This window comes from Hyperoodon ampullatus, assembly GCF_949752795.1.
Source record: "Hyperoodon ampullatus genome assembly, chromosome: 7".
Classification (NCBI taxonomy): domain Eukaryota; kingdom Metazoa; phylum Chordata; class Mammalia; order Artiodactyla; family Ziphiidae; genus Hyperoodon; species Hyperoodon ampullatus.
Genome location: NC_136920.1, coordinates 3,989,143 through 4,007,362, shown reverse-complemented (window position 1 = coordinate 4,007,362; position 18,220 = coordinate 3,989,143). Strand labels below are relative to the sequence as shown.

At 55.0% G+C, this 18,220-nt stretch overlaps 1 protein-coding gene across 2 annotated transcripts; it reads left to right on the top strand.

Annotated features, from left to right (window-relative positions):
• Positions 1-3,229: 3,229 nt before the first annotated feature.
• IFITM10 (interferon induced transmembrane protein 10) lies at positions 3,230-16,172 on the top strand (the record flags this gene model as incomplete). Of its 2 annotated transcripts, none has more annotated exons than XM_079709041.1 (2): positions 3,230-3,382; positions 16,023-16,172. In XM_079709041.1, 2 exons carry the CDS (start codon positions 3,230-3,232, stop codon positions 16,170-16,172), a joined length of 303 nt encoding a protein of 100 aa, XP_079565167.1. The 2 variants fall into 2 exon arrangements, with proteins under 2 accessions (XP_079565167.1, XP_079565166.1); XM_079709040.1 differs by having other exon boundaries at positions 3,230-3,472.
• Between the last annotated feature and the right edge of the window lie 2,048 nt (positions 16,173-18,220).

Below are 18,220 nucleotides of genomic sequence, written 5' to 3'. Positions count from 1 at the left end.
CCCAGGGGACACCAGCTCAGACACCAGGGAGACCAGGTGGCCTAGTTCACAGGCCACTCACAAGCCTGGGAGGGTCCCTTAGGTCAGACTCAGCCTGCCTGGGGTCTGGTGCCCACAGGCCAGGCCCTAAGGAAACGGGCAGTGGGGTTTGGATGAGGGAGACTGAGCCCTGGTTCCCCGCAGTCCCCATCTGCCCTCAGAGACCTGTGGGCCCCGGGCCTGGGCCCTGCTGAGGGCGTGGTCAGGGCGGGGCCAGCTTTGCTTGAGAACCCCGCCCACTTGAAGACGGTTTTATCAACATCCTTAAAGCCAGCTCTTGCGCTGCGGGGTTCCTGACCAGCCCCCAAAGAGGCTGTACCAGGGTCAGCCAGGGGGTGGGGGCGGGGCAGGGGAGGGGCCTGGAGCGGGGGGTGGGACGTGTCCAGGGACCGGGCTGCAGAGAAGGGCTCAGGCTCAGAGCGCACAGAGACTGGGGAGAGGTGTTCAGAGAGGGCCCGGCACAGGCAGGCTAGCACTCCGAGAAGGGGTCCCTGAGAAGGACCCAGGCTGGGAGGAGAGAGGGTCGTGGAGGGAAGGGAGGCCGGTTGAGAGGGTCAGAGCAGAGCCGGGCTTCCCGGGAGAAAGGGCTCAGAGCACAGCCTCGGGGGAGAACAGGGGTTCGAGGGAGGCGAGGGAGGGAACAGGCTGCCACACAGCAGGGCAGCTTCAGGGGGTGGAGGGGTTGGAGGGTCTGGGCTCCATGGGGGCCGGCAGGTGGGTGAAGAGGACCCAGCTCAGAGAGGGCCACTGCACAGTGAAGTGGGGACTCAGGGCGCAGCAGGGGGGCTGGGGTTTCTCCATGGCAGAGGGTATCCTTGGGACTCTTGCAGGAAGGGGAAGCCACTTGGGGGCAAGTGTCAAAGAGATAATGAAAGCAAGGTGGGCTAGACGGGGGCTGGCAGGCTGAGGCCGGGGGTGGGGGACGGACTTGGGCGACAGAGCATCCACAGGGTGGGACGGGCGGGCTTGCAGAGAGGCATGGGCAGGTGAGTGGCCTGGACTCCAAGGAGACCGGTGTCATAGGGGCTTGGAGAGGGACACCTGGTCCCAGGGGCAAAGGGTTCCAACGGGTGAGGGGTCACAGTCTTCAAGAGTGGACTTTGGGGGGCAGCCAGGTTATCGAGCGTGTAGCCCAGGGGCTCTGAGCTGGGCGCCCGTGAGTCCGATTTGGGGAAAATATGGGGGCAGGAACTCCAACGGGGGTGGGCTCAGGAAGGACAGGGCTGTGAGGGCGGCCTGGGGGCGGGGCCTCAGTCAGGGATGGGATTGCTCAGAGCTGGGCACTCCGGTGGGGGCCTGGGGAGGTGCACCCTGCTCAGGGAGAGACTGCAGCTGGGGGCCCGGGGGCTGGGAGGGGCCAGAGACTCAAGGAGGACCGAGGCCCCTGGAGGGGGCTTGGATCGGGTCTAGGGTCGTGCGGGGACAGGAGAGCAGACAGGGGCCGGGCTAGGCACGAGGACCCGCTTGGTGAGGACAGGCTGGAGGCACCTGGGCTCTGTGGGTGGAGGGGCTTGGGGAGGCTCAGACACCCACCGGGCCTGGGACTGCGGGTTGGGTGGAGGGCCAGGACTGAGGTGCGGACAGAGGCGGGGGGAGCAGGAAACTCAACAGGCGGCGAGGGGGCCGCGCCCAAGGGGAAGGGGCTCTGACACGGTCCTGGGAGCTGCGGGGGGAGCGGAGGGGGAGCACAGAAGGAGGAAGGGGCGCTCCCCTGGGGAGACAGATGCGAGGACTCAGCGAGGGGCTGGGGGCCCAGCAAGAGGGAGGGCGCAGGGGGCGGTGTCCGGGAGACGCGGGTGGCGCGGGCACCGGGGTCTGGCGCTGCAGCGGAACCCGTGCCTGGTCGGCTCTGCCACCCCGAGGGTCGCCGCTTCCGGCCGGCGCCCGCTGCCCCCACCCCGCGGGCGGGAGGGGGCGGGGAGGTGGCTGCGCCCGCCGCCGCCGCCAACGTGAGTCAGGCTTGGGCTGCAGCCGGCGGCCGGCCTGGCGCTGCGGAGGCAGCGCCGCCACCCCGCGCCCCTCCCCGCCGCCACCCCGCGCGCTTCCCGCGCCGAGGTCGGGCCGCTGGGACGCGGAGCGGCGGGACAGCCAGACACCCGCGGGACGGCGGAAGGACGCGCGGAGCGCGGCGCTGGGTCGGGCCAGGCCGCCGAGGAGTCGCCAGTAGGTGAGGGCGCGCCGTCCGGGCGGCTGCGGCAGACCCGGGTCAGGCTGGGGGCCTGCGGGGCCGCGGGGCCTCGGCTGCGGACCCCCGGGGCGGCGCGGGGCGCGGGAGCCTCGTCGGAGAGTGTTCGTTTCGCAGAGTGTCATTGTGCGTCCGTTCCCGGCACTGGGCGAGTGGCCCGCGGCGAGTGCGCGCTCTTGGGGTCCGGGCGCCGCTCGGGGCCGGGGTGTGCGGGGGCGATGCGCGCGGGTTCGGAGCCCCAGCGGCCGCCGTGTTCATCCTCGGGGGATCGTGTCGGGGCCTGTGTCGCGGTGTGTGTGAGTGTCACAGTGCGGGGTTGTTTACCTGGCGGCGTCTCCGAGCGCTCGGCGTGTGCCGGGGTCTGGGGAGCCGGGTGGCGGTGCTGGCGTTTCTGTCCGATGTGTCAGCGGGAGGCAGCGCGCAGGTGCTCCGGGGAGCTCTGCTTCTTCTGCCAAAGAGTGACTGAGGCTGTGTCATTGTGGGTCTGCGTGCCCTGTGTGTGCCGGGCTGTCTGGGGGTGCTGGTTGCTCTGTTTACTGCAAGAGTGTGCCAGTCGGGATGCTGGGGGGAGCGCTGCCGTTGTGTGTCAGTGGGTGACTGTGCGCAGATGGCGAAGTGAGGAAAAGCCCCCGACGTCCCTGCCAAGGCTGCTGTGAGGGCTTTGGCATCTGCGGCGGGTGGGGATTGTCCTGGGGGGCTCTTTGTGGGGCCGCAGGGGAGACGCCGCAGGGTGCCAGGGTGGGCCCGATAGGGTGATCCGGACCCGGCTCATCCTTCGTCTCCCCCTCCCTGCAGGCCCAGGGCTCCAGCCAGTACCCAGCCACGCTGGGAGCCCCGGCCAGCACCACGGACGGCACCCAGGAAGCCCGAGTTCCCCTGGACGGGGCCTTCTGGATCCCGAGGCCCCCCGCAGGTTCGCCCAAGGGCTGCTTCGCCTGCGTGTCCAAGCCCCCCGCCCTGCAGGCTCCAGTGGCCCCCGGGCCTGAGCCCTCAGCCTCACCCCCCATGGCACCCACCCTGTTCCCCATGGAGTCCAAGAGCAGCAAGACAGACAGCGTGCGGGCCACCAGCGCCCCCCAGCCCTGCAAGCACCTAGCAGAGAAGAAGACCATGACGAACCCCACGACAGTCATCGAGGTCTACCCGGACACCACGGAGGTGAACGACTACTACCTGTGGTCCATCTTCAACTTCGTCTACCTCAACTTCTGCTGCCTGGGCTTCATCGCCCTGGCCTACTCCCTCAAAGTGAGCGGGGGTGGGGTGGGGATGGAGGAGCGGGGCAGGGGGGGCAGGAGAAGCGGGTGCTGGCTGCAGCACTCTGCCCCCGCCCCCTCGCAGAGAAGCCCATGGGTGCAGCAGGTGCAGCGGAGCGGCTGAGGGATAGAAGGATGGTTGGGGACCCAGCGAGACACGGATGTCAGCCAGCTCGGGGCTGGCAGGGAGAGCCAGCCCATCCTGTCCTGAGCTGGGGAACCTTCCAGGGTGTCTTGTCAGGGCTCGGGGTCCTCAGGGCCAGAGTCTCTGCACAGCGAGTTTGGTCTGTGGGGTGGGGACCTGGGACTCGTGGACGTGGGAATTAGGCCTGGGTGAAGCTGCCCCTAGGCATAGGGATGGAGCCAGCAGGGAGATGAAGAGGCCTTGGAATCCTTCCCCTGTTGACAGGAGGAGGGGTGACGTCACTGCTGGAGACCTTCTTGTCCAAGCCCCTTGCAGGGAACCTGATGCCAGGCAGGCACTCAGAGGGAGGCCGTGACAGACAGACAGGGGCGCTGACCCCCAGCCACTGCTCCGCCTCCCCTCACACACGGTTTCTAGATGGCCCGTCCCCGGGGGAGGCTGTGTGGGAGCCAGGAGCCCGGGGGAGGGAGGTGTGAGGGTGTCCCATACACCCTGACCCCCCGCCCTGAGTGTATACAGCTTCCAGAAGCCCCTTGCTGCTGTGAGAGGAGCTGGCTGGGAGCGGAGTAGTGTCCCAGGCAGACAGGACCCCATCCCCCCCGGGGTGGGGGCACAGTGGAGAGAAATGGACTGAGATGGCAGGAGGGGAGCTGTGATTGACTCGCACTTGGGGTCGGGAGATCCATGCAGATGTGTAAGGACCCAGGAGCCTGGGGCTGCTGGAGCCCAACCAGCAGGAAGGGGGGGTAGACTCGCTCCCTTCCCACCACCCCGGAAGGGCCTGGCTCACGTCTCGCCAGATCATCACTTTTCCTGAGCCCTGATCTGAGTGTCCAAGGCCAGGCTCATTTCACGGATTGCAGCTGCCCAGCGGGGCGGGGGCCGAACACGGGGCGGGGCGGGGGTGGGGGGAGGTGCTGGAGGCTGAGGAGGGGCTGGGCCCGAGAGGCTAGCCTGGGGGAAGGTGCTGGGACAGCTCTGCCTCTGTGCATCTCTGAGCACGGAGCCCCCTGCCCTGGCATCACACGCTCTGGCCACCTGGTCTTCTTGTCCTCCTGACTCATCACTGGCGTCACGATCACCCACCGCCTTCAAACCCAGGCCTGTGTACCCAGCCCTGGGCTCCACCACATGGACACTGTGTCCATTGAGTGTGCGTGAGTGTGGGCACGTGTGTGAGTGTGCACGTGTGCATGAGTGTGTTGCATTGTGTGCGTGTGTGCCTGCATATAGGTGTGAGCATGCATGTGTAAGTGTGTGTGCGCGTGAGTTGTGTAGGCGTGAGAGTGCATTTGTAACTATGAGTGGGTGTGGGTGTGAGTGCACGTGTGTGTGCGAGCATGCATATAGGGGTGTGGGTGTGCATGTGTATAATTGTGTGTATTGTGTGTGCATGCATATAGGTGTCAGCATGCATGTGTGTGTAATTGGGAGTGTGAATGCATAGGTGTGCATATGTGTGTTGCATGTGTGTGCACGAGCATATGCCTGCATATAGGTGTGAGAATGCATTGTGTATGTGTGTGCATGAGTATGTGGATGTGAGTGTACATGTGTGTAATTGTGTGTATTGTGTGTGTGTGCAGGGGTCCCTGGGAATTGGGGGTGAAGCCCCCAGGCCAGCCTCAGCTCTGCCTCCCTGGGCCCTCTTGCCTGGCCCCACGAGTAGCCTGTGGACCTGGGTCCGGCTGCGTGTGCTGCCGTGGGCAGCTGGCTGGCACAGGGCAGGCCCATCTGCTGCGGGTTGTAGGTAGGTCACAGATTTCTGAATGGTTCAGGATCCGCTCTGCAGTGCGGGGTGGAAGTTGGTGCTTCTAGAGACAGAAGGGGGTTCACTGTGCCTGCAGCCCAGCTGCTCCCTCACGTACATCCTGGGCATTAGCGAGGGCAGAAAGGCTTGGGGCTTCCCTGGGAGGGGCGAGCAAGGTGAGCTGCCTCTGTCCCGGGCAGAGGGGAGGACAGACATGGCTGGCACAGGCTCCCACGCCTGGGAATTCGTCCATCTGTCCTTCCAGCTGTACGTCTCCTGGGCTGCTGCACCCTACTTCGTTTGCAGCCCATCCTGGGCACTTCCAGGGGCACCTGATGGCCTTGGGGTCAGGAGGCCTTGGCTAATTCCCCGCGTGGCCTCTTAAAAGCAGTGATCTCGCTTCACTGAGCCCATTTCCTCATCTGTTCACAAAACACAGCAAAACAAAACAACATTCAAATAAGCACAGGAGCAGGGCGGAGGCTGGCCTTCGGCGGGTGAGAAAGAAGGGCTGTGTCCCTAGCTGTCCCCGTCTGTCCCCGCACGCCTCGCCCCCAGGGGCACGTTCAGTGCAGATCGGGGCCTCGTGGGCTTGGCCTGGTGTCTGGGGATGGCACAGACACAGAAGGCCAGTTCTCCATCTGTGCAGTCTGCAGGAGCTGCTCACCATGCCCCCCGGGTTCCCCTTTCTCGGTCTGGAGAAGTCCAGCCTCCTCATCTTGGCATTCAAGGCCCTGCATGACCCACTTTTAACCCCTTCCCTAAGCTCACCAAACGCCCTGGCCCCTGCCGTTCCGGGAGCTCCCTGGGTGCGCCGGGCTACCCCCAACCTGAGGCCTTTGTGAGGCCCGGGGTGCCCCCACCCCCAAAGGCTCTGCTGCCTCCCTCTGGCCGAACCTTTCTCCCCATCAGAGAGCCCCCGCCCTGATCACAGCTGCCCACCCCTGACCCAAGGCAGGGCTGACCAAGTTGGGGGGCAAAGGATGCTGGAGGAATGGGAGGGTGGACAGAGGGCGCATGGGAAGATGAATACGCACCAAACGTTTCAGGAGAAGAACGCCTCACTCCCAGCTCGGGCGTGAGGTTGGGGTCAGCCCCGGACACTGCTGGGGGAGGCAGCATTTTCCCTGGGCCTTGAAGGGTGGGTGAGGGGACAGGAGTTCATAAACTAAGGCACAAGGGTCGGGCAGTCGGGAACAGCAGGGCTCCATCCTCTGTGGGGAGCAGAAGATGGTCCAGGAAAGGCAGACTGAGGCTGTGCAGTGAAAGACTTGGAATTCCATGGGAAGGGTATGGGGGACATGGAAGGGAAAGGTGGTCAGGGCTGTGAACTCTGCAGCCAGGGTGGAGGGAGGGGACGAGACAAGCCCAGAGGCAGGGAGGAGTGAGGGTCCGGTGTGGTGGTCCAGGCGAGAGGGCACGTGGCTTGAACCAGGGCAGGGATGGTGGCAGAGAGGAGCAGCAGATTGCAGTGAGGACACAGGCTGTGAGACTTCTCGGTGATGGGGCAGAAAGAATAGATGAGGGGGAAGGATGCAGTGTCTGCTTCTGTATATGCACACTTGCCCACTCCCTCCTTTCTGAATATCATCCATCCCTCCATTCATACATATGTGCCTACATCTATCCATACATCCATCATCCACCCACCCATCCACTCATCCACTCATCCTCCTATCCATCCATCCATCCACCCCCCCACCCATCCACCCACCCACCCATCCATCCATCCATCCACCCTCCCACCCACCCACTCATCCACCCACCCACCCATCCACTCATCCTCCTATCCATCCATCCATCCACCCACCCATCCATCCATCCATCCACTCACCCACCCACCCATCCATTCATCCTCACATCCATCCATCGATCCACCCATCCTTTCATCTATCCATCTGTGCTCACTCTATCCATTGATTTCATTCATCCATCCACCTATGTGCTAACACACCCATTTCCTCACCATGAATCTATTCATACTTTCACCTATTTCCCATTCATTTATTCACTTAACTTTTCTCCCACCCTCACTCCTGATCCCCTTTACTTTCTCAGGTCATCCCAGAATAGTGTCCATCAATACACCAAGTCATTCATCCATACCCAACACATCCACCTACCCATTCGTCTTTCCACCCTCCCACGGGTCTTTTTATATATATCTTCTTCCTCCCTTCTTCCCTTCTCCCCTCTTCTTCCAATTATTTCCTCTCCAATGGTTCATCCATCTAACTACCCACCTACTCTGTTTATCCATTCTTCTATCTTCTCTCCCTCCTACCCACCTCTTCCACCTTCTGTGTATACCACATAGCCATACACCCAGTGTTCATGGTGGCTCTGGTTTACAGCATAGGTTTGAGTCCTGGGACCTTAAGTTGGTATTACATCTATCCGTGCCTTATTTTCCTCCTCGTAAAAATGGGGTTGTACCTACCTCAGAGTGTTGTTGAGGGATTAGCTGAGTTAATGCCGTGTAAAGCCGTTAGCATAGCGCCGTACCCATAGTCCCTTCTTTTATTATTTTTACGGTTCTTTCCTACATCCATCCTCCATGTCCATTCTTACCTCCCGTTACTTCTCCCCATTCCCCTGCCCTGTGTATGATTTTACCCAGTCATCTGTCCATCAATACACATATCCACCAACTTTATTTAAACATCCATCCTTTTCCCGTTGTACATCTCTCTAACCATCTTCCCACCTTCTATTTCCCGTTCCCTCCTCCTTTATTCCCTTACTCACTTTAATTACCCATCCATCAATTTATTAATCTAGTGATTCATGAAAATAATTCATCTCCCCTCTCTTCTTCTCAACTTTCTCATTCTTTTTCTCATTTACCCCACTGTCTATCTCCTACACCATGTACCCCATATACCCTGTTTCCTCCTTGTATCCACTCATTATTCCTCCTTCCATCACTTTTACCCATCAAGGTACATTACTAATTAGTTCATCCAAGCATCCATCCATCCATCCATACGTACACATCCTCACCTTTCCTTTTCCCTTTTTTCTTTTCTTCTACCCATTTGCTCACCCCACACATTCTTCTAGCGTCCTATTCCTCTATCCACACTCTGTAACCCAGTGCCTTCAGCTATCCCCTCCCACACACCTATCCACTGAATCCATCCATCCATCTCTTTCTATCTAGTTTACCCACACACTTTTGTGGATTTGTTTAATCTCCTCTTTTCTTCCCTCCTGTCTTTCCTCACCCACATCCATCCATCAGTTTCCCCTCCGTCTGTATATTCATTGTCTACCCTCACTTTGGTTATCATGCCTGTCGCCTCTTCCTCTCCTTCCGTCCCTCCCTTGTATATAACCATCATATCTACTCATTAAACTCTCTAGTCAGTGACCTAGTCTTCAGTTCATTCAAACTTCCCAACATCCTTCCACTCTTCACGCATTTGTCTCACACGCAATAAATAATTGTCTAATGCCTAGTAAGTGACAAGCAACACACGGCCCCTGCCCATGAGGTGCTTACATTTTGGTGGAGTGTCAGACAATCATAAAAGTAACACTTATGCGTGTCAGAGGGTCATGTCAGCTCTGAAGAGTACATAAAGCATGGTGAGGGAGATGTGGGGTGCTCTTTTATATAGAGGCAAGGAAGGCCTCTTTGTTGAGATGCTATTTGAGTGTAAAGCTGAATTAATTCATGCAATAGCCATAAATGCATCTTTCTGAGAAAGCGTATTCCAGGAAAAGGGATCAGATATTGCAAAAGCCCTGAGGCAAAGTCAGGTTCAGGGACCAATGTGGCTAGAATGGGGGTGAGCATAGGAGATGGGTCCAGAGAGGTGGTGGAGGGGCCAGACCACGTACATCTTGTCTGCCTCAGTTAGGGTTTTGTTTTGCTTTAAGTGAAATCTTTGATGAATGTTAAACGAAGAGTCAATATTATGTGACTTACTTTTTTTCTTCTTTTTCTTGGCCATGCCATGCGGCCTGCGGGATCTTAGTTCCCCAACCAGGGGTTGAACCCACGCCCCCTGCAGTGGAAGCGTGGAGTCCTAACCATTGGACCTCCAGGGAAGTCCCTATGTGACTTACATTTTAAAAGATCGCTCTTGCTACCAGTGGAGAATAGACTATAAAGATGCAAGGGGTTAGGGAGCTGGGAGACCAAACTGAAAGCGGTTCACTGAGTCAAGTCTTGGTTCAGAGGGTGGGAGTGGAGAATTAAAACTGGTCCTATATTTTGAAAGAAAAGTCAACAGAGTATCCTGATGGATTGGACATAAGGTGAGGGAAAATAGAGAAGATCCAAAGATTACTCCAAGGATACTCATCTGAGCAGTTGAAAGAAGGGAGGTGCCATTTATAGATGAGGAAGGAGGCTGTAGGAGGGGCGGGTTTGTGAGGAAAAGACCCTCCCTCACCTTGTCCACCCACCAATGCATGCACTCATGGTTCCACCCTTTCAGCTACCTACCCATCCACTTTGTCTCCAAAAATTCATCTGTTCATCTTCTTTCCTTCCGGAATTTCACTTCCATACTGTCAGCCATCCCTATATTCACTCTCACTTATTTACTAAATTCATGTTTCTACTCGTTTCATCATCTGTCTTTTTTTTCTTCCTTTCCTTCCACTGTTTATCCACCAACCTCATCCATTACTCTGTTCATCTGTCCAGCCCTCCATCTAGTCTTTTTTTCCTCCCCGGATTCATCTGTTTCCCCCCTTACTCATTCATAGTAATAGCGATAGTAACAACAAGCCAGCAGATAACAATAACCATAAAACAACAATTAATTATTGAGCGCTTAATTAATTAATTAATTATTGAGTATATTCTAGGCACCTTTCTAAGAACTTCTAATTATTTAATTAGATGTAGCATTTTATTTAATGATAACAAAACCCTATGAATAGGTGCAATTAATATCCTTGTTTTACAGATGAGGAAACAGAGGCACAGTGATACAAAGTAACTGCCTTAAGGCCACCATCAGGTGCCTTTCTCGCACCCTTTTTTTTTTTTTTTTTTTTTGCAGTACGCGGGCCTCTCATTTCTGTGGTCTCTCCCGCCATGGAGCACAGACTCCGGACGCGCAGGCCTAGCGGCCATGGCTCACGGGCCCAGCCGCTCCGCAGCATGTGGGATCTTCCTGGACCGGGGCACAAACCCGTGTCCCCTGCATCAGCAGGCGGACTCTCAACCACTGCGCCACCAGGGAAGCCCTCTCGCACCCTTTTTGAATCACTACACTCTTCTTCCTGTAGTCATCACCCTTCTGTCTATTCATCCTCTCATCTCTTCCTCTCTCTGTCCATCTTCCTGCACTTTCTATCCATCTCTCGGTTTATTCATTCATCCACCCAACCATACAGCGTTCCTTTGTACTATTCTCCATTCTTCTATCTACCAACTCCTTCTATCAATATAGCTAATCAATGATTCATTAAAACTTCTATTCATCAGCCCTTCTTCTCTCTTTCCTTTCTCCTTCTCACAACCATGTATCTACCCACCCGCCATCCAGCCAATCATCCGTCAACCATCAATACATTTCCATCTCTCCATCTTTTCCTTTCATTTATTCCTGCTTCCCCTCCATTCACCTCTAAATTAAGTTGTCCATTCATCCATTTATATATTATCCCTGCCTTTCTTTCCTCTACCCCGTTCTTCCAATTATTTATTATATCCATTCGTGTAATCAGGTGTTGAGCTGGTATCAATTCATCTATACACCCATCGACCATCCTCCCTCCCTTTCCTTCACACGCTATCAATCTATCATCCCATGAAGATACACATTCATAAAAGAACTGTCCATCCATGTATCCATCTGCACATCCTCCCATTTTTCTTCCTTTCCTTTCTTTGAGTGACTCACCCAACTGTCCAACCATCAGTCTGTTCACTCACCTGCCTTCCTCCTTTTCCTTTTTTTCCACCCAACATCACCCATCCACCTCTTCCCCCACCTGCCCTGCATCCATTTATCCATTCCATTCCTCCATGTTTATTCCTCCTCCTTTCACATCATTTCACCCACCCACCATCCTTTCCTTCCCTTTGCCTTCCTTCTGCTTTTTAGACTGCTCTTCTTGGCCTCCTTTCCTGGATGCTCTTGCTTCCCAGATCTTTTAACGTTGGGATGCTCTGGGGCTCAGACCCTGGTCCTCTTCGTCTCTTGTCTACACTCTCGCCCTTGGTGCTCTCACCCAGCCTCATGGCTCTAAGGAGCATCTTTATGCTCATGCTTCTCCAATTTGTATCTCTGCCCTAGACCTCATCCCTGAACTCTAGACTCATATAAAACCTACCTGCTCAAAGTGTCCAGCTCTATGTCTAGAAGACATTTCTAGCGAAACATGTCGGAAATCAAACTACTGAACCACGCACAAACTTACTCCTCCTGGAGTCGCCTACAGCTCCCGTATTTCAGTAGATCAAATCAAAGAGCCTTGAAATCATCTCAAATTCCTTTCTTTTTTTATCACACTCCACATCCGATCCCAGTAAATACTGTCAGCTGTGTCTTCAAAATAGATCCAGAAAAAGGTCAGTTCTTACCACCTTCACAACCACTGCCCTGACGCAACCCACCCTGACCACTCACCTGGACTGTCAGCCTCTTCTCTGCTTTGTCCAGCCTCTGCCCCTGCAACCTATTCTCTACACAGCATCCAGAATTACCAGGTTAAAACACGCCAGAGCCTGCCGTTGTTTCTTCTGCTAAAAAGCACCTACGACGTCCCACGCAACCTGCTTCTTGACAATTTCCTCTCTGACCGTAAGTCTCAATCCCCTTCCCCTCTGGGTTCTGCTCTCCCCACACTGGCCTCTGGTTATTCCTCAGAGCACAGGTTCATCCCCACCTCAGAGCTTCGTGCTCTGACACGTGCTTTCCCTGCAGATAAACACATGACCGAGTCTGTCACACTCTTCTGGGCTTTACTCACATGTCCATACCCATGTGCTCCTTCCTGAGCACCCAGCTAGAATCATACCTCCCACAATGCTCTCCGCTCCCTGTCCTCCTCAGTTTTCTTTTCTTTTTTTCTTTTTTTTTTTTTTTTTTTTTGCAGTATGCGGGCCTCTCACTGCTGTGGCCTCTCCCGCAGCGGAGCACAGGCTCCAGACGCGCAGGCTTAGCGGCCATGGCTCACGGGCCCAGCTGCTCCGCGGCATGTGGGATCTTCCTGGACCGGGGCACGAACCCGTGTCCCCTGCATTGGCAGGTGGACTCTCAATCACTGCGCCACCAGGGAAGCCCCTCAGTTTTCTTTTTAGCACATTTAACACACTATATATTTTACTTTTTTATTGTGTTTACTTTCCATGTCCTCCCCCTTAAATGTGTCCTTAAATGTAAGCTCCATGAGGACAGGGGACTTTGTTTTTTTCCCTGCTGTACACTTGGGGCCTAGAAGAGCAACTACACAGAGCAGGCACTGAATATTGCTTGATTGAGTTAATGAACCTATTCACCTACCCTGCATTGGTCTATACTATAATCTACCCAACAGCCCTCCCTCCTGTCCATTTATCTACCCATCCCATTCACCCAACACACATTCATATATCCATCTATCCTCCATTCCATCCATTTGACACACTTTTATACGTCCCTATGTGCACCTTTCCCACCACTTCAGCGCACATTCACACATCCATCTTATCTGCCTATCCCAACAATTCAACATTTATTTCTAAACACATCTAGCTACCTGTCCTACCCGTCCAACATATACTCATGTATCCATCTATCCACCTGTCCAGATTATCCAGCGTATATTCATAAATTCATCTACCAGCCTGTCCCGCCCATCCAGTATACCTTCCTATAACCACCTAGGTACCTGTTCCCATCATGCAATGTAATTTCGTATATCCGTCTGTCTACCTCTCCTGCCCACCTGGCATACCTTTATGTGTCCATCTAGCCTGTTCCATCCATTCAGCACCCATTCTCAGACATTGATCTACTTGCCTGTCCTACCTGTTGAGCATGTTTCACGTATCCATCTGTGTACCAGTCCTTCGCTTCTGGCAAACATCCGTGTATCCATCCAACCATCCCTTCCATCCAGCATCCATTCCTATGTCCGTTTCTCTGTGTGTCCCATGCATCCAGCATGGGACGTTCATATCTCCCTCCTTGTCATCACCCACCTGCCTTCCCATCATCAAATCACCTGTCCAGTTCTCCTCTTCCCTGATCTCCTTTACAACTGAATGGATGGGTTACTCAGCCATCCACTTTCAACATCCATCTCTATCATTCCTTTCCTCATTCCAATATCCAACAAGGAAGTCATGACCAATTGTTTATTTTTAAATAAATCAGCCTTGTTTCAACATGAGGAAAAAAATCAATTAATATAATTTACTAGTTAATGAATTAGAGAAAAAATATGTTTATCTCATGGGGATTTTTAAAAATACAGCAATCTACCTCTAATAATACAATGAACATCATTCTTAAGTCATGAGCTTTACAATTAAGGCTGAGAGTAGGCTGCCTGTTACATCATTGCTAGTCAGCATCGTTCTGAAGCCTTTGCTTCCATTATATAAGAGCTTGTTCTGGGCCAGACACTATGCTACTACTTTGTGTCCACCAACTCATTAATTCCTTTCAACTACCCTATGCCGTGGGTACTATTGTTATCTTCCTGTTACAGATGAGAATATTTGCTAAGATTATGCAGTGATTGGCAAAACTGGGATTCAAATCCAGGCATCTGTACTCTTAACCACTGTGCTACAGAGTCTAAGAATAAAGACTTGAAGGAGGAAATAGAACTGTTATTTACAGTAGATATGATTCATTACATAGAAAACTTGGCCTGTTATCATAATTAATATGATAGTTTAGCTGGATGCAAAATCAATCTCTAGAAGTTGAACTTTTATACACCAGCAAAAATCAGTTAGCAGTGTAATCTTAGACATCACTTACAATATAATGACAACCAAAATAAACAGACTACATCTAACAAAAGATATAATAGCTCTTTCTTCTGGAGAGAATTATAAAATTTTATTTTAATGAGGACATCAAATAAGACCTAAATAAGTGGGTGATACATCACGTTCTCACAATGGAAGATAAAACTCAGTGAAGATGTGGGCTGTCTCCAAAACCACTAGAATACAAGTTCCACAAGGGCACAGACTTTCTTCTTTTCTCCTCCCCCACTTCCTCAAGGCCAGCTTCTTTTCCTCCCTCTACGTCTCCATTCTATACAATCTGCCTTAAGTCACCCAAGCTTCCACGCCTTCCCCAGTCTCTCCAGCTTGTCCCCCAACTCCACTCCACTCCTTCTCCTCCTTCCCTTCCTCACCCCCTCCATCCACTGCCAGACAGTCACCTCTGTCTTCTTTCTTCTCCCCTCTCCCTCTGTTCCTTCCACCACTCGCCTCCTCCATCCATCCACCGAGCCACACTCCCACCGCATCTGTGTCCCCACCGCGTTAACTACCCATCTATTCTCCCGTCCATCTGCGTAACCCACCCTCAGGGCAGCCAGACATCAGTGTTCTCTATCTGCCCAACCCAGCCCCCTGCCTTTTGTCCATACATGCATTTATCCACCGATCTGCTGATGCAGAGACTTTCTCTCCCTGCCTCTCTCATCTCTCCGCTTCCTCCTCCTCCTCCTCCTCCTCCTCGGCTTTGCTTTCTGCTTGCAGCATGCTCAGACCTGCACTTCTCTGGACTCTGTGGAAGGAGAGGGGACGGAGGAGAGGGGACTCCTCAGACCTAGCCTGGATGAGGGGACATGCTCCCCAGGGACACCTCTTCACAGCCAGAGGATCTTGGAAATTGGTCCACCGCTGTCCAGCATCTCCCCAGGACTTGCTGGGCTCCGACCGCTCCCTTCACTTTAATATCCCATTGCAGGGACCCCAGGGCTGCCTCCTGTCCAAGCATAGTGTGTATTCTCAGGGAATCCCAGTTAATTTTAAATGAGGTGGGACCAATCAGATTAGGACACACGTGTATTGCCCCATCGTCCAATCACGTAACTCTCTCTGAGACCGGCTTCCTCTTTTATTTTATTTATTTATTTTCCCAGCTTTATTGAGATATAATCAACCTACAACATTGTATATGCTTAAGGTGTACCATGAAATGATTTCCACAATGGGATTAGTTACTATCATCTTACATAATTATCTTTTTTTTTTTTTGGTGGTAAGAACACTGAAGATCCACTCTCTTAGCAACTTTCAAGTATATAGTACAGTGTTAACAATCCATTTTATTTTATATAGTTTTAGATTTATAGAAAAGTTGCAAAAAAAAAAAAAAGAGCTACAAAGAATTTCTATATACCCTTCACCCAGACATCCCAATGTTAACAGTTTACCATATTCACCTTTTCTTCTCTCTCTCTATAAATACTTATTATTTAGTTTGTAAATTGTTTGAAAGTAAGTTTCCGACCTGATGCCCCATAATCCAGGGCACGTTTCCACCCAGCAAGGACATCGTTGTGCAGCAGCCCCGCACGGTTGTCAGGAATCAGGAATCGGCAACTGACACTGGCTTGGGGCTACACTGTCACGGGCCCTCTGTCCTCATGCCCTCCCGCCTGGCCCCTGCCTGTGTCCACCCCTCGGCACCGGCTGTTGGTCTCACCTCCTCCTTCTGGCTTCAGGTTCGGGACAAGAAACTTCTCAACGACCTGAACGGAGCAGTGGAGGACGCCAAGACCGCTCGGCTGTTCAACATCACCAGCTCTGCCCTGGCGGCCTCCTGCATCATCCTCGTCTTCATCTTCCTGCGGTACCCGCTCACCGACTACTGAGGCCCCAACAGGCACCACCAGCCTGGAGATGAAGCTCTGAGATGGGTTCATTTTCGTGGCTGACGAAAGCTGGATGCCCTGCGGTGGGGGCGGAGCCGGAGGCCCCCTGAAGCTGGGAACCCGGCAGCGAGGCAAGGGGACAGTGAGCTTCGTGCCAGCCCACCCTCTCTGCCTCCTGGCCCTCCGCCTGTTTCGGGGGGGGGGGCCCGTGGGTTTCTTCCTGTGCTGCTGCACCTTGGCTTCCAGTGGCTGCCCTCCCTACCTGCCTGTGCCCCCGCCCAGGCTCCTGGGGCCCCTCAGACCTGACACCCAGCAAGAAGGGCTTTTGTGGGAGCTTCCCAGGATCAGGTGGCTGCCAGCATCTGGGGACTGACTCTCTCCTCCCTGACGCCACCTCCTCCAAGCTGTGACCCTGCTCAGAGATCTTGTATCTGTGAACTTCCAATAAAATACCTGCCCAGCTCTGGCGCAGCCTCCTGTCCCCCGCTTGGGCAGGGCTCGGGGTGGAGGGCGTGCGGGGGGCAGGATTTGGAGGCTTTGGGAACCCCATTCAGTCACTGCCTGGGGGTCCTGGGCCCCGAGTGCTGCATCCAGCTGACTTTTCCAGGGGAAGTTTGCTCCATAATCCAGGTGGTCTTCTGTTCACTGTGCAATACAGGACTGAGGGGGCTTTTGGTGGAGTGTGCTCTTAATACGAGTCCCCACGAGGGTCAGGCAGCCTCCTTGGAGAGGAGGGAAGGGGCGCGGGCACCAGGAGGGAGCCCCAGGCAGCTATGGCAGTGCCCTGGCCAATCCCGGTCCATCTTGGGGACCTGGGACCTGGGCAGCTTCCTCCGTTTCCTCATCCACGAAGTAGGGGATGTGGTTTTCCCATTTCTCAGGGGTGCCATGAGGATCACCAGAGGGGAACACGAGGCATCAGCTGGAGGTTGCTGTTTCAGGATCTAGATCAGTGCAGGCAGCATGTGCCGGGAACCAAGGCAGCGATGCTCCTACAGATGTGGGCTCTGCTCACAGCCCAGCAGGGTACGTCAGCCTCTGAGAGCAAGTCTGAAGAGTCCTAGGACAGGAGACGCACAGGCCCCGTGGGACGTGACGGAGGAGGCCCGATTCAGCCCAGGGGCTGCAGAGAGGGCGGCAGGTGGAGGAACCCCAGAGCCAGCCGAGGCCTCACCGTGAGGGCCTCACCGTGAGGGATGCAGCTGGTCTAGGAAGCAGAGGAGGTTGTGTGCAGACAGACCTCTTCCATCGCTGGGGCAATGGTTGTGGTCGTGTGGTTGTGGGGTCAGGAGTTGGGGGCTCCCCTTGGACCTCCTGGGAGAGAGAGGCCCTCCCCGTGGAGTCCTTTGGGAAGGCAAATCTTCGGGATGGGCCGTGGGTCTCTGGAGAGGTGTGGGCCAGCTGGGTTGGGTGGCTGCCCATCTAATGGCACAAGTCGTGGTCTCAGTGGCCTTCTCACGCAGCGCCCAGCCGCACAGACTAGAGAGAGGGAGCCCCCATGCAGGGGGCTGGGAGGGGTGTCCAGGAGGTGGGTGTTGGAACAGGACACAGGCTGGTGTTTTGTTGGGGAGGACAGGAGGAGGCTGAGGGGCTCAGGGACTAGAATCCTGGTGGGTCCACTGCCAGGAGGGATGGGGACTCAAAGCGGAGGGCGGGGCACAGGAGCAGCGGTTCTGAGTGTTACGACCTCTGGGCCTGGAGAAGCATTTCCCAGGTGAGAATGTCAAGAACCTGGGAGTTGGCTGCACCCCCGTGGATACGGCCCAGGGGTCGGAGTGGAGACTCGAGCTGGGTCTGGGAGCTTCAAGCAAAGCGGGTGCAGCCTGGGTGGATGGGGGCAGAGATGGGGTGAGTGAGTGGGACTCCAGCTCAGGCCTCAGCCGACACCTGCAAAGGAGAGGCAGGAGTGCTGGGGCCCCAGGACGGGGGAGAAGCCAGGGACACAGTGTTGCTGACCCCTGGCCCTGGGCAGTGGTGGATGGGGGTAGAACGGGCAGTCAGGGGCCCTGCAAGGTCGTACGGAGTTGAGTTGCGGCCACCCCTTGGAG